Raw genomic sequence first — 20,085 nt, forward strand, 5'->3', positions numbered from 1 at the left:
AATAAGACTTGCTAATCCCTGATGGCTCAGAGGTTAAAGCGTCTGCCTGCAATGCAGGAGACCTGGGTGCGATCCCTGGGTTGAGAAGGTCCCCTGGAGAAGGAAATGGCAACCCACTCCAGTATTCTTGCCTGGAGAATCCCATGGATGGAAGAGCCTGGTGGGCTACAGTCCACAGGGTCGCAAAGAGTCGGAGGTGACTGAGCGACTTCACTTCACTTCAGTCTACTCATAGGCTTCCCAGGTGGCGCTAGTGGTGAAGAATCCATCTGCAATGCAGGAGACGTAAGAGATGTGGGTTCGATCCCTGGGTTGGGAAGATCACGGGGAGAAGGGAATGGCAACCCACTCCAGTATTTTTGCCTGGAGAATCCCATGGACAGAGGAGCCTGGTGGGCTGTAGTCCATGGGGTTGCCAAGACTTGGGCATGACTGAAGCAACTTAGCACACAATCTACTTGTGACCTGATTTTTCCCAGGAATTGAGTTAATATTTGTAAAACTTCTGAGCAGTCAGACTAGAAAGCCTTGGGTCAGTGCCACATATTCTGACTCTACTGATCTATATTGATTATATGGTGAGAAATTGAAGTCCAAGTAGCATTTCTGGGTTGGTTCTAAGCACAGAGCGTTGCCTTAAACTTAAACTTGGTTTAGATTTAATCCAACTGATTTACTTGAACTCCTTGAGTCTACTGTCCAAATCCCAAATCTGTCTTGTCTTCCTGTTTCTTTTTCTGATTAAAAAAAAAAAGACTCAAGAAATCTTCATGTCTATGGTTATTATTTGGGCCATATGCTCAGTTGTGTCCAACTCTTTGTGACCCCATGGACTGTAGCCCACCAGCCTCCTCTGTCTATGGGATTTTCCAGACAAGAATACTGGAGTTGGTTGCCCTTTCTTCCGCCAGGAGATATTCCCGACCCAGGGATCAAACCTGTGTCTCATGTCTCCTGCACTGCAGGCAGATTCTGTACCTGCCAAGCCATCAGTTTTACTTTCTTGCAAAAACTGGAACCTTTGGGTTGGCAGCACTAAGCCAGGTTCTGTAGTCAATGAAGACTTAAATCGTGGCCTGAACTGCCCAAGGAGGTGAGCCTTCCTCACTAAAGGATTTTAAGAAAGTCGGAGGGGACATCTTGGTGGTCCAGTGGTTAAGAATCCGTCTTCCAATGCAGGGGATGCAGGTTCAGTCCCTGGTCAGGGAACTAAGACCCCCCACGCTGGGCCTGTGCACTAAAACTAGAGACCTTCATGCACCCACTAGAGAGAGCTCGTGCACCACAGTGAAGACCCAGTGAAGCCAGTCATAATAGTAATTTTTTTTAAGAAAGGGAAAATACAGGAGAGCCTGCAGCTTGGGACTCGGATGAGGTATGCTAGAAAGAAGTGGTCCTTTTTAGCAGGGCAGATTTTTTTTGTTCATCTGTTTCTTTTTGTTTTCCTTCTTCCTAAACCACAAGATGGCCATCTGAGGCATGTTTCTGGGCTGGCCTTAACTCTCCAGCGCCAAGGTGTTTCACAGTTCCTAGAAATTCCAGGCTTCATCGGAGATTCTGGGCTTTAAGGGGCCTGTCCTGCTCAGAGCAGCGTGGTGGTGATTCTCATGGCTGCAGGGGGAAGAAGAAGAGGACGATGCAAATAGAGAAAAACAGCATCCAGGGGGTCTTGCACAGACGAGAACAGCATTTAGCTTTTTCTGAGAGACAGAGAAATCCTTCCGTCACATCCCCCTTTGTCTAGAAACCTGTCGCTGTCCTTGATTTTTCATTGTCATGTCCAAGCATTGGGACAGCTTTTTGAGTTTATTTGAACCAAGAAGGGTTCTGATCCTGAGCAGAAGTCATCAACATTTTCATCCTTGTGGTATATGATTAGTCAGTGACTAGGAAACTAATATATTTTTTAATAATCTTAAACAGCCATATCTAGGAGGAAAGAAGTTGGATTCCACATTCCCCTTCCCATCTTGTTGTTCCTGACTCAAAAAACAGTCTACCTGCTGAAATAACTAGAAGAAGAATTCATTTCTAGCAGGAAGCCTGACTACATCATGATGCTCCCTCTTCGTTATGGGAATCATTGAGATGTATGATGGACTTTAGTTCTTCCTTTGACATCTGTCCAGTTAATCATGAGGACAAAGCTCCTTTCTTTTCATTAAAAAAAATTTTTTTATATGGACCATTTAAAAATCTTTACTGAGTTTTTTACACGGTTGCTTCTGTTGTTTATGTGTTGGGTTTTTTGGCCACAAGTCATGTGGGAACCCGCACCGCCTGCATTGGGAGAAGTCTGAACTCCTGGAGCACCTGGGGAGTCCTGACAAATCTCCTTCCTGGGACCTGAATGCCAGTGGGGACTGGTTTGGGACTGGTTTGGTACTGGGCAGAACACGCAGCTTGAACTAGTAGACCCTGAGCTCCACGGCACCCTGCCTCCCATGGCCTGGCTGTGTGTTCCAGATCTGTCCTCACGAGCCCTGGCAGCAGCTTTTCTGCAACGGCCTGAAGAACAAAATCCTGACGCAACGTCTCTCCAATGACTTTGCTGGGATGAGCTTTCCTGACGCTTGCCAGTAAGTGAAGCGAAAACCTCTCCTTGGTTTCGTGCCATGCACCCTTTCCCCAGAGCTCACAGAGGGCTCGCTATAGGCTTGGTGGCAGGCCCCGAAGGCCTAAGGATGAGTAAGTCGGAGCGTCTGCCGCCTGGGCTGGGGGTTACAGTCCATGCGGGACAGGTTCATGGCTGTCCCAGTTGGCTCCCTGGCTGTGAGTTACTCCAGGGTGGACTCACTCTCCTCCAATGTCCAAATGTTCAGAGAACGTTTCGTGTTTGAGAGGCCCTCCCCCTGCCGAGGGGGCAGTGTCCCTCCAGGCGCAGAGCCCAGCACAGCACCCGGCGCCCCCATCACTGGGAGCCGGTGCTCGCTCTCCTGTCTCATCTCACCCCTCCTCGTCTTCTCTCCAGGCTCTGCTTCACAAAGATGCACCTCCTGCTGATCGCCATCCAGCACAAGTCCGCCTGCTACGGCTACTGGTATCAGTGAGGCTTCGAATCTCTTCAGATTCTTTGAGGACACTCTTTAAAGATAATGATTTCGGCAGAGACACAGCCGTAACTAAGCTTGCAGCCCTGTGGTGAGAGCTGGCCTCTCAGGCACCTAGGCAGCTGTGGTGCATTTGACACTGTCTGTGAACACTGGGGTTCGAAAGGTTGCCCAGTAGGTGGGCAAAGGCTTTGTCTCTGTTGCTGTGGTCTTGTCCCAGTGTCTTTCACGATCAGGAGAGAGAGAGGACAAGATCACCTTCTCAGATCTGTTCCTCTTAACATATTCCCAGATCCTGTAAGGCTTGACCGTAGATCATGCCGTGAAATAGAATTATTTGTGATCAAACCTTAGAAAGCCTTAGAAACTACTCTGAAAAATATGAAAAAAAAAATGGGGATTTGACTGACTTACAGGGCCAAGTTTGCTGTTGCTCAGGTAGATGAAAGAAAGAAGTACCCTTATTAGACCATAAGCATTTCCTGAAAATGCATATAGGATAATATAAGAAATATGAGAAGTGATTGTACAATAAAAAAAGAAAATCCAGAATCAACCACAATGATATAGATATAAAAGACGCTGGAAAACAAGAAAAAGTGGGGCTTAAGTGGAATGGGAAACAAGAAACATGCAGCTTGTATGTGTTGTTTTTTGTTTTTGTTTTTTTTAGTGGAAAACTTCCTTTAATTCTGAATTAAATTAGAATCAATAGACTAGGTTCAGAACGTGGCTCTGATTCGCCAGATCAGTGGCCTTGGAGAAGTGTCCATCACCTGTAAAATGAGGAAGTCACGCAAATGAATTCCTAGGATCACTTCCAGCTCTAAGACTGACATTACCAGGAACCTAGAATCATAGGAAACCCTTAAAATTTCAGTAATGTTGAACGATATCAGTATAAGTATCTGAAAAGTTCAAAAGAAGGAATAATGTGTCATGTAGAGAGAGTGTAGAAGGTATCTGAGTGAAAGGACTCAGCAGGGTATGTCACAAAGCAAGTCCTTAACGAGAGTGAAGACTCGTATCCTCTGGCCACTACATTTTATTTAACAGTTCCACCATTCTCACGAAAATTTCAAAATCTAAACCAATGTCCGAGTTCCCTTTCTGCTGGAAATAGATGCGAGTGAAGAGGTTGGTGTCTTACTTCAGAGGGCAGGCAGTTTGAGTTTCAGAGCAGCCCAAAGCTTGATCAGGGTTTTTACATCTGATCAGGTTTTAACATCTTTGGCCTTCAATGACTGGGATTATACATCAGAATTATTTGCAAAGTTTTAAAGACAGAGAATTCAGAACCCCACTTCTGAAAAATAGACATAGAATTCAAAAATACCAGTTATAAAACCCAAATCTTTGAATTGGTTTTGAATCTCCATAATACAGTCATTTTTGTTCACTGGCAGTCAGAAATGACTGGGCCAAATGCTCTTAATACCGTTTCCACATTTAACATCCCAGATTTCTATCAACTTTATTAGGGTGACTGTTAGGACACTGTGGACCGGAAACATGAGTGAGCAGCTAAGTTCCATGTATATTCAAGAAGTTCTGGTGCTATTTACTCCCTAGCAGACATCTATCCCCAATGAGAGAGACACCTGCTCTGACATAGATTTAACTCTGATTTCTCACCAAAGAGTCAGAGTTGCATCAAAAGAATAAAATCCTGATTTGGCAAAGATATTGGTAATAGCAGTCTTACATGATTGCTTGTTCCTGACCAACGCTAGTTTAAGCACTTCACTTACATGAACTCCCGAATCCTCACAACAACGCTGTAAGAAGGGTACAATTATTTGCTCCATTTTATGGAGAAGGAGCTAAGGAAGGGTAAAGAGTTTTCCCAAGCCCGCACCACACCCGAGGGGCAAACGAGAATCTAAACTCAGTCTGGGCACTTATGTGATCGGAGCTCTTCTAGTCACCTAGCTGTGTTAAACCCACCACAGTCACTTCACAGAATGAAATCAGCGAAACTCAATGCTGCGCTTTAGGCAAGTATATTGAAAAACTAGGGGGAAACCTGTATCTCCTCACTTTTTCTTTTCTTTTCTAACTGATACACTTGAGTAGACTCTAGGATGGGCAAAAGCCCTGGGTAATCCTCAGAGTCTGTCTTGGGGAATAATTTATCACCTGGTAAGCGGTAAAGCTGGATCACACCCCAGTTAGAGAATTTCCCGAGTCTGTTCCAGGGGCCAGCATTTTCTAACAGAGCAGCTTGTCGTGATTCATGAATACGGGGGCAAGTCTTCGGAAAAAGTTCACCTTTTCTTACAAATGCAACCAGAGAAGTTATCACAACTGTATCTTCATAACTAAGTATTCAATTTCAGTTCAGAGGACCCTGCCTTTAAAAAAAGACATATTAAGATACAACTTGAGCATATACTTCTTGAGCAGTGGACATCAGCCCATGATATTGGAGTAGGGGAGGCACAATCCATGCTTTTCAGGCTTAAAAGCAATCATTCCGTGTATGTGTTAGTCAGTCAGCACTCAGAGAAAGCCCCACACAGGGTCTCATAGAATAATCTACTTGAACACAGCTATTCAGCATCTTTTACTCCCGGCATAGATCTGAAGAGCTTTTGTTGCGCAACCTCTTTTGTTTTTGTAAGGCTTGAACACTTGCACATTACTTTGGAATATCCTAACAGACTAAGCTTTGCCCAAACAAAGACTTGACCTCTTTCCATTGTGAATATAATAGGAAGGGTGTGTTTTAAAGGAGGAAAGGAGAAGTTTGATCATGTACAAACAAAGTGAGGGAAGGCATAGGGTCATAAGACCTAACCATATTGGAGGTCTAAATTAAAGGAAATAAAAATTGGAAAGCCTGACAAACAGGGAGAATTTGAGGAATTCAGACAGTCACAATGGAGTAGCCCATCAAAAAATATTATGGTTGAAATTTATAAGACAGTGTTTTCAAACACCCAAACCATAATAAAACAGAAAATGTTCAAGTAGTGAATATTTGAATAAATATTCAAACTATTCAAGTGGTGTAGAAACAGAAATGGTTCATGTGGTTCCTGCTTTCAAAAATCTTACAATTAAGATAGATGAAAGTGAAGTCGAAGACAAAAGTGAAGTCAAAGACTTGAGTCTAAAAACTGTCAGTCAGTCAGTTCAGTTGCTCAGTCGTGTCTGACTCTGTGACCCCATGAATCACAGCACGCCAGGCCTCCCTGTCCATCACCAACTCCCGGAGTTCACTCAGACTCACATCCATAGAGTCAGTGATGCCACCCAGCCATCTCATCTTCTGTCGTCCCCTTCTCCTCCTGCCCCCAATCCCTCCCAGCATCACAGTCTTTTCCAATGAGTCAACTCTTGGCATGAGGTGGCCAAAGTACTGGAGTTTCAGCTTTAGCATCATTCCTTCCAAAGAACACCCAAGACTGATCTCCTTCAGAATGGACTGGTTGGATCTCCTTGCAGTCCAAGGGACTCTCAAGAATCTTCTCCAACACCACAGTTCAAAAGCATCAATTCTTCCGCTCTCAGCCTTCTTCACAGTCCAACTCTCACATCCATACATGACTACTGGAAAAACTGTAGCCTTGACTAGACGGACCTTTGTTGGCAACGTTAATGTCTCTGCTTTTGAATATGCTATCTAGACATAACCCTCCTTCCAAGAAGTAAGCGTCTTTTAATTTCATGGCTGCAATCACCATCTGCAGTGATTTTGGAGCCCCCCAAAATGAAGTCTGACACTGTTTCCACTGTTTCCCTATCTATTTCCCATAAAGTGATGGGACCAGATGCCATGATCTTCGTTTTCTGAATGTTGAGCTTTAAGCCAACTTTTTCACTCATTATACTGGCCAATAAAAGGAACTCTTGAATCCAGCTATTAATAGTTAATCTGAAGGGCAAGAAGCCTAATGATGTACACCACTAGAATGACCATAAGACTAGCAACTGTGCGTCCTTGGCCTGTCTGGCTTTGGATATCTCAAATTAGCAAAGCTTCCTGCATCTGCATTGCTTTGACTATTTCTGATTCAGGGCATAGTCCAGGGAGTGTGTGCAGCTCAGGTACCGAGTTTTGACCTGGCTCCCTCTCAGGATGTTTGTCAGCAATCGATCAATTAAAGGCAGTCAAATCCCCATTTGCTACTGTAAATTCCTGCAGTAAAAGGGGATTGAGTCCTATTAACTCTGCAACTTAGAGAATCCATTGGTAAAAGCCGATATTGCCCCAGAATTTGGAGGGGGAAATTACTGTATTTTTATTTTCTGTTTCCAGCGGGCTGATGTTAAATCCACCTGCTCAAGTTAAGCTCCATAAGAACACGCTAGGGTTCTTTATCGCTGAATCTGCAAAGCATGTCAAAAGGTAAAAAATTTTTTATCACTTTACGGGGAGAAAGCCCTAAAGCAAATACAATTTAATGACAGACGGGCTGAGTCAGCCCCGTGCTGCTTCTGCGTGAAACCTCATGTAAGTCGTTCTTGATTTGCTTTTGTTGTCCAGAGCCTTCTTTTACTGTGCCATCTGTCACAGCGATGTGCAGACTCCCGAGCTAATTGAAAAATGTGAGTGCAAAAGCAAGACTCGACACGCGACAGGCAAGTGCGCTTTTTTGTCCTAGCCCAGCTTTGGGGGGTGTGGCCAAAGAAAGGGGAGGGGCTTCATCTCTTAAAAGACGAGATTCGCTTGAACTTGGCCAAGAAGAGACAGATACTTCCCCACTGGGCATCCCAGACCTGAGAATCTGTCTTTTAGAGCTGGAAGAAACCTCACTAGTTCTAGTTCTCTAGTACAACCCCTTCACAGGCTAGACAAAGGAGCTCTGGAAGAGATGCAGTAATTTTATCCCAGGTCACACAGCCAGCTGCAGGCACCTCCCAACTCAGTCCCAGGCACACGGGAATGAGCCTGTTGACTTTTCTCCATGTATTTTCCCACCTTCAGTCTGAAAGTTCAGCCTCTATTTGACTGCTTGCTGGGCGGTAAGGGCGGCCCCTCATGACCATTTCTCTTGCTTTTTTTTTTTTTATTAAGATGTCTTTGACATGCAACACTGCATACATTTAAGGTGTCCAACATTATCTGACTGACACGTTTATCTCACAATATACGATTGCCATCGTAGCATTAGCTAACACCTCTGTCACAGGGCACAGGTATCATTTCTTCTAGCGTTGGGAACAAAACCGTTCCCTGAGGACTCTGTTCCTCTGCGGATTGTCAAGAGTGTAAAAATTTCTCATTCTGACATAGGAATGAGAAAATGAAACTCTCTCCCTTTACTCAAATTGAACTGGATAGCTCACCAGCAAACCCTTACCAGTTAATGGAAGGAAGAGTTAACCTCGAGAACGCACAATAATTCAGTCCCTTCTGGGTGAAAATTTAGTCTCTCTCAGGTACATTAAAGATGGTTTGGGTTAATTCCCAGTGTTTCAGCATTTAATTCAGAATGTGAATTTCTTGTCAGGATTCTTCTTCTCTCTAAGGTTCTTCTCTTCTCCCGAGTGGTAGTCTCGCTGAATGCAGGCGTAAATTTGCTTAGCCCCGTGGACAGGGGCATCCTTCCATGAGAGTCCCTACTGGTTCCTGAGCTCCGTAGCTGTCCTCTTCTGTGGCCTCTGCATCAGCAGTGAGTGATTGCTGATGAGTTCCTCATCAGTTCCTCCTGGATTTAGGTCACCTTTTGTTGTTCGTTGCTGAGATCCATCATCCGTGCCATAGCTTCTAGACTTTTCTTTTTCCAGATAGAATTTTCTTTTAAAAAATTATCTTTTATTGAAGTATAGTTGACTTACCATGTGGTGTTAGCTTCACGTGTATAGCGAAGTGATTCAAACACACACACACACATGTTTTCAGATTCTTTTCCCATATAGGCTATTACAGAGTGTTGAGTATAGTTTCCTGTGTTATACAGTAGGTTCTCATTTTATCTATTTTATATATGGTAGTTTGTGTATGTTACTTTCAAATTCCTAATTTATCTCTCTTCCCCTCCTTTCCCCTCCGGTAACCATTAGTTTGCTTTCTATGTCTGTGACTGTATTTCAGTTTTGCAAATAACTTCATTTGCATCACGTTTTTTCCCGTCCAGATTCTACCTATAAGTGAGATCGTGTAATATTTGTCTTTCTCTGTCTGACTTACTTCACTTAGTGTGATAGCCTCTAGGCCCACCCATGTTGCTGCAAGCAGCATTATTCCATTCGTTTTTATGGCCAAGTATTAGTCTATGGTATATATTTACCACCTCTTCTTTATACATCCTTCTGTCCATAGATGTTTGGTTTGCTTCCATGCCTAGGCTTTTGTAAATAGTGCTGCTGTAAAGATTGGAGTATGGGTATCTCTTTGAATTATGGTTTTCTTTGGATATATGCCCAGGAGTGGGACTGATGGATCCTTAGTTTTTTAAGGAACCTCCGTACTGTTCTTCATGGTGGCTGCACTGATTTACATTCCCCCCAATAGAGTGGGAGGGTTTGCTTTTCTCCACACCCACTCCAGCATTTATTATTTGTAGACTTTTTGATGATGGCCATTCTGACTGGTGTGCGGTGGTGCCTTACCGCGGTTTTTAGCCTCCGCTCTTGAGGTCTACAAAGCCCCCTTGTCCTATTGTTCCTGTTCAGTCACTAAGTTGTGTCTGACTCTTTGTGACCCCACAGATGCCAGGCTTCCCTGTCCTTCGCTATCTCCCAGAGTTTGCTCAAACTCATGTCCATTGAGTCGGTGATGCCATCCTGCCATCTCATCCTCTGCCGCCCACTTCTCCTTCTGCCCTTAATCTTTCCCAGCATCAGGGTCTTTTCCAATGAGCTGGCTCTTCGCATCAGGTGGCCAAAGTGTTGGAGCTTCAGCTTCAGCATCAGTCCTTTCAGTGAATCTTCAGGGTTGATTTCCTTTAGGATTGACTGGTTTGATCTCCTTTCAGCCCAAGGGACTCTCAAGAGTTTCCTCAGCACCACAATTCAAAAGCCTCAATTCTTCAGCACTCAGCTTTCTGTATGGACCAACTCTCACATCCATACATGACACAACCTTTCCCTATCCTCCTAGTCTTTTTATTCCTTATGTCCTTTTGGTCTCCTTACACTGTGGGATTTGTTATAATTTATTAAAATAAATTGCCTTCACTTGCTGCATGCCTGCTAGACAATTTCCAGAGACTTTAAATGGGCTTGTGTGTGTGTATTTTGATTTTCACTGGTTACTGTTGTTTCATGGAGGAGCAGGCTCATGGATCTTTTCTGCTTCCATTCCAACCTAAAGGCTCTATCTTAATCCTGTTTATTTTCTCTGACTTTTGGATTTTTTTCCAGAAAATCTTAGACGGTATTGGGTATAGAAAGAAACTATTCCTGTGTCATTTCCTGAAATCTCTATTACCTGTAGAATTTGCAACTGAACACTTAAGTCCCTGTAAACACAATGTATGAATCAAACTTTTGCAAATCAGTTATACACATTCATATGCGTGCAGTGATGCCAGTCATTTTGCAAAACAGAAAGTGTTTTATAAATTGAATAACTTCCCCTTTATTTAGCTGTCTTTTAAGTGTGTTTTATTATATTCTAAAGCAGGAAGTTAAGTGCTCTAGTATGAATTGGAGATATTTTGGTGTAAAGAAAAGGGTTATGCCTTCATATTTGTAGATATGCCAAATTTCATCCACTTCTATAACCTATCAACCCACTCCAGTACTCTTGCCTGGAAAATCCCACGGATGGAGGAGCTTGGTGCAGGCTACTGTCCATGGGGTCGCAAAGAGTCGGGCACGACTGAGCGACTTCACTTTCTATAACATGTAATTTATAGTATCTAGGGAATCAGTAAAGCTTTCAGCTTATAATCTAATGTTTGATCATCCCCAGAACCTTTCATTCTTCTCATAATAGGGTCATTTTTTTTTCTTCCTGCTCCCTACTGTTCCTCCATCACCGCTTCTACTTGCATCCAGGACAATTCTCATAAATCTGGTACCAAGATTCTTAAATAACAGGCAGTGAGTGAGCTAGCTGTTCTTACTTCGCTCTGCCAGACGGTGGCAGCAGAGTACCATTAAACACTCAGGGGCTGGCCGTTCAAGGGAGTGGACTTGAACGTGACTATGAATCTGGAGAGTTACGTTCCGTTCAGTTCAGTTCAGTAGCTCAGTCGTGTCCGACTCTGCGACCGCACGAATCGCAGCACGCCAGGCCTCCCCATCCATCACCAACTCCCGGAGTTCACTCAGACTCACGTCCATCGAGTCCGTGATGCCATCCAGCCATCTCATCCTCTGTCGTCCCCTTCTCCTCCTGCCCCCAATCCCTCCCAGCATCAGAGTTTTTCCAATGAGTCAACTTTTCGCATGAGGTGGCCAAAGTACTGGAGTTTCAGCTTTAGCATCATTCCTTCCAAAGGACACCCAGGGCTAATCTCCTTTAGAATGGACTGGTTGGATCTCCTTGCAGTCCAAGGGATTCGCAAAAGTCTTCTCCAACACCACAGTTCAAAAGCATCAATTCTTCGGTGCTCAGCCTTCTTCACAGTCCAACTATCACATCCATACATGACCACTGGAAAAACCGTAGCCTTGACTAGACGGACCTTTGTTGGCAAAGTAATATCTCTGCTTTTGAATATACTATCTAGGTTGGTCATAACTTTCCTTCGAAGGAGTAAGCATCTTTTAATTTCATGGCTGCAATCACCATCTGCAGTGATTTTGGAACCCCAAAAAATAAAGTCTGACACTGTTTCCACTGTTTCCCCATCCATTTCCCATGAAGTGATGGGACCAGATGCCATGATCTTCGTTTTCTGAATGTTGAGCTTTAAGCCAACTTTTTCCACTCTCCTTTCACTTTCATCAAGAGGCTTTTTAGTTCCTCTTCACTTTCTGCCATAAAGGTGGTGTCATCTGCATGTCTGAGGTTATTGATATTTCTCCTGGCAATCTTGATTCCAGCTTGTGCTTCATCCTGCCCAGCATTTCTCATGATGTGCTCTGCATAGAAGTTAAATAAGCTCCAAAAAATGTGCCAGAGAGGACATCACTGTAGAAGGGGACTACTAGGCCTTATATATGTAAAAATCATGATAATGTCTTGGAAATCTTCCCGGAGACTAAACTTTCTAAAAGGACTTAGGAATGTACCCATAGATGACAAAAGAGAAAATTTACTGACTTCAAGTTAGTACGGATTTCAGGTTGAGTATTTTACATTTCAGAGTCAGATGAGGTGTATGCCTGGTCCACTTCCATTGCAGAATTATCTCTTCATTAAGTTAATCAAGCTCACTAAGCCCCAACAACTTCTTCAAGCTCCTACGCATGTGTGCGTGCAAAATCACTTCAGTAGTGTCTGACTGACTCTTGTAACCTTGACCCCTTGGACTGTAGCCCACCAGTCTCCTCTGTCCAGGGGATTCTCCAGGCAAGAATACTGGAATGGGTTGCTATGTCCTCGTCCAGGTCATCTTCCCGACCCAGGGATCGAACCCACATCTCTTATGTTTCCTGCATGGGCACCCCCTAGGAAGGAAGCCCTTCCACTTGCTGGACTCAATGAGAATTTAGAAAACTTGAATTCTGACCACAGCTATGCCACCGATTGGCTGTGCTTCAGAAGAGACACATCACCTTTTGGGATCTGTGTCTTCCTTTCCAAACTCAGCTGTCTTCATCACCACTATGGCTGTTTCAGTTCTGATGTTCTGTTATTTATAATCCCTCCTCCATTTTTTTCTGAATAGAATCATACCAGAGGTCCTCCCCTTAAGTTCAAATGCCAACATTTGAGAGAAGCAGCAAGCTTATGGTGGTTAAGAACACTTGGGTCTGCATTGATCACTTCTTAGCTGTGTGACTCGAGGCAAATTGTTTAAGCTCTCAGCATGCTTTAGATTTCTGTAAATAATCTTTTGGTGATAATATTATATATCTCAGAGGGTTAAGTGAGAGCATTAGTACATAAAGAGTATACAAAGTGAGTATATTAATATAGAAAGCACTAAGACCAGTTCCTGGCCAAGAGTAAGTACTACATGTAAGATAGCGGCTTCCCAGGTGGTGCTAGTGGTAAAGAATCCACCTGTCAATGCAGGAGACGTGGGTTCAGTCCTTGGGTAGGGAAGATCCCCTGGAGAAGGGAAAGGCGACCCACTCCAGTATTCTTGCCTGGAGAATCCCATGGGCAGAGGAGCCAGGTGGGCTACAGTCCAAACGGTCACAAAGAGTCAGATGGACTGAAGCGACAGCACACACACGTGTGCACACACACACACACATAGTAATAATCAAAGAACCCAGGGGAACCCAAACACAGAACGAATCTCATTATTTTGCTGATCAATGAAATTCAGATGAAATAAGAATTGAAAGAGACATCCTGGTTCAGTTCAGTTCAGTTCAGCCTCTCAGTCGTGTCCAACTCTTTGTGACCCTATGAACCGCAGCATGCCAGGCCTCCCTGTCCACCATCAACTCCCGAAGTCCACCCAAACCCATGTCCATTGAGTCAGTGATGCCATCCAGCCATCTCATCCTCTGTCGTCCCCTTCTCCTCCTGCCCTCAATTTTTCCTAGCATCACAGTCTTTTCAAATGAGTCAGCTCTTCACATGAGGTGGCCAAAGTATTGGAGCTTCAGCTTTAGCATCAGTCCTTGCAATGAATACCCAGGACTGATCTCCTTTAGGATGGACTGGTTAGATCTCCTTGCAGTCCAAGGGACTCTCAAGAGTCTTCTCCAACACCACAGTTCAAAAGCATCAATTCTTCGGTGCTCATCTTTCTTCACAGTCCAACTCTCACATCCATACATGACCACTGGAAAAACCATACCCTTGACTAGACGGACCTTTGTTGGCAAAGTAATGTCTCTGCTTTTTAATATGCTGTCCGGGTTGGTCATAACTTTCCTTCCAAGGAGTAAGTGTCTTTTAATTTCATGGCTGCAATCACCATCTGCAGTGATTTTGGAGCCCAAAAAATAAAGTCAGCCACTGTTTCCACTGTTTTCCTATCTATTTGCCATGAAGTGATGGGACCTGATGCCATGATCTTAGTTTTCTGGATGTTGAGCTTTAAGCCAACTTTTTCACTCTCCTCTCACTTTCATCAAGAGGTTCTTTGGTTCTTCACTTTCTGCCATAAGGGTGGTGTCATCTGCATATCTGAGGTTATTGATATTTCTCTGGGAAGTCTTGATTCCAGCTTGTGCTTCCTCCAGCCCAGCATTTCTCATGATGTACTCTGCATAGAAGTTAAATAAGCAGGGTGACAATATACAGCCTTGACATATTCCTTTTCCTATTTGGAACCAGTCTGTTGTTCCATGTGCAGTTCTAACTGTTGCTTCCTGACCTGCATACAGATTTCTCAAGAGGCAGGTCAGGTGGTCTGATATTCCCATCTCCTTCAGAATTTTCCGCAGTTTCTGTGATCCACACAGTCAATAAAGCAGAAATAGATGTTTTTCTGGAACTCTCTTGCTTTTTCAATGATACTTATTCAAACCCATTCCTTGATGTCTTTTGGATTCAGAGCATGAAGATTGTGGTAGGACCAGCCCTCAGAGCAAGAAGAATCCTGTGTAATTAGATAAGTTACTGGGCAGAAACTTTCCCAACCCCAGCTATGCAGTTCACTGCCTGACATTTCAGCACTGAATTCTCTTAATACCTAATTTTTTGAACGGTAGTCCTCAACCAGGGCAGGAAAGGGCACACGGGGTTCTCTGGACGAGATAGGGTGGAGAGAGAGGGCCTTAGGAAAGTCGTGTCCAAACTCCCCGAATCGCCACCCCCTAGAGCTAATTTGTATTCATCCTTAAAATATTAATGCTTGTGATGGAGTCTCCAAAAAGGAGAGGGGAGTGATGAAGAGGAAACTGGAAAGAAGTTGTGAACGGAGCCAGGGACAGGTAGTGTGGAGTATGACTGTCGCTCAGTCGTATCTGATTCTGTGCGACCCCATAGACTATAGCCCGCCAGGCTCCTCTGTCCATGGAATTCTCCAGAAAAGAATATGGGCGTGGGTTGCCATGCCCTTCTCCAGGGGTTCTTTCTGACCCAGGGATCGAACCCGGGTCTCCTGCATTGCAGATGGATTCTTTACACTTGAAGCCGTCAGGGAAGCCCCAGGGACAGGCAGAAACGATGAGAAATGTTTTGAACAGGAGGCCCTAGCTTGAATTTATCCTACTTCATAGTTTTCTTTAGATTTGGCCTTGGGTCACTTTTTTCATCTGCATCCCATACTAATTGACCTCTTTAAGAAGGGAGTCAGCCCAGCCAGTGTTCCCCGGGGATGAGCATTCCAAACGCCGAAGCTTGAGTTCTCACTTCTGTAATGAGTCAAGCAGCTCACCTCTCTAGCTTGGCTAAAAGTCGTCCGAGCTCTCCTGCAGCACCAATGGCCGTGGGTAGGAGAGAGCACAGGTGTTCCTAAGTGGCTCTTCATCTCTAAAGCAGGGTCAGGGATCATAAATCCATCCAATTCCAGTAAAATGGAAAACAAGCTGATAATGGGTCCATGCCTAGTACTCACTGAACCCACCTACCATCCCCCCACCTTTTTTTAATACCTGGCACCCTTTGTCTGCTGGAGAGTGAGGCTCTGAGAAAGCAGAGGCTTCCCGAAAGTTCCATTGCTCTCCAGCCAGTTTCAGCTTGTTGCCTTTTACATTCCACAGCTCACTTTCTATCAGGAGCACTAAGCCGGCTAGCCTTTAAAGGCTGGTGGTTGGTAAAACGCTAGTCCTCACTCAGATATTTCTTCAGAAGTTCCCTTCCTAAGCCATTTTCCCACCCAGGGCAAAAGTAACCTCAGAATAAGGAAACAGGAATCAACCTCAAAACCCCATCAAAATTCCATATATGAAGTGAAGGCTTTCTGAGGATTACAGGCAGGAGCGATCTTATTCCAAACCTGGCTGTTAGCACACCTGTATGACGCAATTATTGCTGATTTAAGCCGACAGATCACATCTGCAAAGGATGTCCTTCTTCTTCCAAAGTGTGTTTTGACTCAGTTGATATTTTCTGTAGATTAAAATGGCTCAGAAGGAATTACATCAAAAGAAAAAGGATAGTAGAATATTTCTGTAGCTCGTTCTGTCTGCCATTGTCCCAAACCTGGTGAGGTGCGGGCTTAAAGGATTGTCCCAGAGGAACTCTGCATTCTGAGTAGTCTCAGCACAGAGAGAGTCTTAGATTTCCAGGAGGAAATGTGTATCTTTTCTCCACTTAAGTGGGTGGCCGCGGAGGAGTAGCCGAGATGGTTCTCCTTTGACTTTGTCCATCTCCTTGATAACTTCTTCCCGGGCAATGTCCCCCTCTCCGATCATCTGGCAGTCAGGTTCAGGAAAGCAAATCATGCAGGATTTTTGAATAGTGAAAGAAATGCATTTAACTTCCAAAGCATTCTTTAGAATGCTACTTTTCATCACAGTACCAAGTGTCAGTTCTTACTGAGCAAGCATGGCTTCCTAGCCCAGCGCTTTGAAAGGATTCCTAGGTTAAATCTCTGCTCTGGAATAAGAGGGGCCTGATAGAGTAACACCATGTGGGTGCAGGAAGGAGTCGCGGCTCACGTGTCAGGTTTTTGCTTTTTTCCACCTCCAAGCAGCTTCCTGTGGCTCATCTAAAGACTACGTGTCACCCGTCCGTGCGTTCATCCTCCTCAACCGCCCTTTGAAGCCCCATTCTCATCCCCATTTTGCAGATGAGAAGGTGATCTGCTCTTGTGTTGTTTCCAGATGTGGAAATTCACACATGTTTTGCGACATATCCCGTGTTAAGATCAAGATCCTTCAAAGTTAAAATAAGAAAAGAAGCCTTGAAGGAAAAATGAAGTAAGAGGAGGCAGAATTGGAGGACAATGAATTTCAGCCTGACCAGTATCTGGGGAGGGAGGAGGGGACTTGGCTGAGATATTTTCTTAGAGCCTGTAGTGACTCTAGGGGTAAAGAACCTGCCTGCCAGTTCAGGAGACATAAAAGACACAGGTTCAATCCCTGGGTCGGGAAGATTCCCTGGAGGAGGGCATGGCAACCCACTCCAGTATTCTTGCCTGGAGAATCCCATGGACAGAGGAGCCTGGCAGGATACAGTCCACAGGGTCGCAAAGGGTTGGACATGACTAAAGCAACTTAGCACGCACCTAGTGACTGCAGACCGTGCTAGCAGCAGAAGGCTCCCCAGACGCTACACTCGGGTGAGATGGGAGGAACGACTGATTACAAAGGTGCAGAATGCATAAGAAAGTACACAATGTGTACTTATTTTAAACAGACCATATGGTAGTAACACCTTCACAATCATTTCACCCACTCTCTAACTCTGCAGAGGAAAATTAAAGAGCTCTCTACCAACCACCCTCTTAGATCTAGACTATAGCTTGAAATTTTCAGCCTCTCCATAGTCAAGGATGGAGAGCTGTCTCAGTCAATAGGTATAGTCCAGAATGAAGGGGTATTATGCCAACTCACCAGGATGGCTCTGCCATTGCAGGGACAACGGTCGTGGTGATGAGAGACAGCCAGGAGGAATGCTGCAGACCCCAGGACCCCTACTCAGAAGCACATATGAGCTTCTCTAGCGACTTGAGCGTTATTACCAAGTAAGCACCTCAGAGAACCCTAGTTCCCTATCAGTTTTTAAGAATCTCTGGGCAACAAAAATTTGACTTAAACAGGAATATTAGCTTTATCAGCTCCTATCCTGACTAACGCAATTGTTCCTCACCAACATGAATGCATCACAGCTTCTCCCAATATCACTTAGCTAAGCAAATATACCTGTCCCCGGGATTGTTCCAATCATTTTTACCAATGACAACCAAAGGTTATGCACCCGGTTTTCACTCAGATCACCCCTACGTACTCTGGAAATGTGTGTCAGGGCAAGATTTCAGCTCTTTCATCAGTTTTTTTTTCTTTTTTCTATTATTAATCCAACCCTTTATTTTGAGCAAATTGATGAGAGACAGAAATTGATGATGGTTTTTGGTTTTAGGTCTGCAAAATAGGGCCAATAAATTTTCTCTCCCCTACTCAAATTCCTACATCTCTTTAGTCCATGAAAACCCTGATTAAGCTGAATTCAGGGTTGTAGGTGAAGAGTGTGTGATCTGTTTAGTTACTTTTTAAATAGAGGGCTGATGCAAACATTTTATCACCCCCGAGTTTATTGTAAATAACTCTGTAGTGTATTGGCAACGTTTCAACTTAGTAGCTGTAATATACCAGGAAAATCTTTCACGACTGAGAATTGTCATCGGCTATGAGTAAATATTACATTTTCTGCAGAGCATAGAAATTGTGCTGTGGCATTACACAGTGTTAAGGGCAAACACTGGTCCTAAGCTGTGTGATCTTGAGCAAGTTGCTTTACTTCTTGGTGTCTCAGTTCTGATTTAAGTGAGTATAGTAGTGATGAAGACCCTGAGCTTCTTTGTAATGACTGAGTGAGACGAGGTATTTAAAGCACTTTACTTGATTCCTGGCTGAGAGTAAGCATTCGTTAAATGTTCCATATTATTGTAATGATCAGTTCTTGTATGTGGGAAGGTGTATGAAATTGGACTGCTGTATACATGGTAGGTGCAGAGCCCTCCAAAGATGTAGATTTTGAAATAAATCCTTGATCTTATTTATAATCCAAGTCTTTCTTTTAATGCATGAGTAGTCTGGTTTCTGTTTACTGGAGGGTTCTGGATAGATGGGTCTGGTTAAGAGAGGTTTTGCTGTACCTGTCCAGCAGGTGAGGCAGGTGTCAGACGTCTGAGCCACAAAGGTGCCGTCTCTTGGTGGTGTGCTTTCTGAGAGGCATGTAACAGTCTAGAAATTACATTCTCTGTTCTTCTATTCTATGCTATTGCCTTCTATTCCAGGATTTTATGAAACCTAAGTGAGGTGATCTACATGAAAGGATTACAGACTTTTTGGAGGAAAGAGTCTATGGAATCTGAGGAATTTTGCCTTACTCACATTCACAAGCTAGCAGCGGCATTTGTAGACAGTTCTCTGTTTTTTTGGTCTCACCACATGGCTTGCAGCGTCTTAGTTCCCTGACCAGCGTTGGAACTCAGGGCCATAGCAATGAAAGTGCAAAGTCCTAACCACTGGACTGCTGGGAACTCCCCCTTTCTCCTTTGAAATGGTTGGTAATGCACAATGCATTGAGCAGCTCTGTGCACTAAGTAGGCACTCTGCTAGGTGTGCTGTTAGATGCAGAAATCATGTTTCAGCCCCTGGGAAACCTAGTTGGGTATACCAGATGCATTCAGATAAATTAATTTGAGGCCATATAAGGCAGCATCCCTTCCAGGGCTACACTGATGATTCTGGCAAGAGGTCAAGGAGGAAGAGGTCAGTGAGGGCTGGGTGGATTGTTCCAGAGTGTTTCCTGTAGGAAGTGGGGTGGGATTGGGAGAAAGATAACAGCATGGGATCTCAATCCTGTGACACGGGTAAGTCGTGGGGAACACATGGAGCCCTCCGTGTCTGAGTAGCCTGACTAGAGGTGGGAATGTATGATGGAGTGAGGAACAATGTCTCGGATTTCTCAAGAACACACTCTTGGTTGTTGGTATTGCCCAGGTGTGAATATATGCATGTACGTTACATTTGTATTAATGCGAAGTTGTTGCAAAAACATCATTCCAATCTGAAGTGTTTTGTGACTGTAAAGACAACATATGTGACAACACATAAAATGCTCCACCACGTTTATACTTTCATTTATTCTTTCCTGTGTCTTCCCTGTGATACAAGAGGACTGGCAAGTCGTGGATAATGAGAACCCACAGAAAATCCAGTTTCAGCTATTGAGTTTCTCTGACTTTTCTCACCATTCTTTAACACAGCTGTAAGGACAGAATCATGGCCATTTTCCCCATTGTCTTCAATTTCTTTATTATTTGTGATAAATAAGGAAATGGTGTAAAGCAGGCACCTAAAAGGAAAATTGTAACTAATCATTGGAGAAATGCAAATCAGAACTACAATGAGATATCAGCTCACACCAGTCAGAATGGCCATCATCAGAAAA

General features: G+C 44.0%; 1 protein-coding gene across 1 annotated transcript in view; it reads left to right on the forward strand.

Moving 5' to 3' along the window:
* The window catches only part of KCNU1 (potassium calcium-activated channel subfamily U member 1), a 143,143-nt gene that overhangs the window by 54,773 nt on the left and 68,285 nt on the right, over window positions 1-20,085 (forward strand). Inside the window, exons 15-19 of the mRNA XM_052661510.1 lie at window positions 2,467-2,579; window positions 2,972-3,040; window positions 7,315-7,404; window positions 7,543-7,637; window positions 17,545-17,653. Of these exons, the coding sequence (XP_052517470.1) occupies window positions 2,467-2,579; window positions 2,972-3,040; window positions 7,315-7,404; window positions 7,543-7,637; window positions 17,545-17,653 (476 nt within the window). The remainder of the gene's footprint in view (window positions 1-2,466; window positions 2,580-2,971; window positions 3,041-7,314; window positions 7,405-7,542; window positions 7,638-17,544; window positions 17,654-20,085) is intronic.

This window comes from Budorcas taxicolor, chromosome 24 (genome assembly GCF_023091745.1).
Source record: "Budorcas taxicolor isolate Tak-1 chromosome 24, Takin1.1, whole genome shotgun sequence".
NCBI lineage: Eukaryota > Metazoa > Chordata > Mammalia > Artiodactyla > Bovidae > Budorcas > Budorcas taxicolor.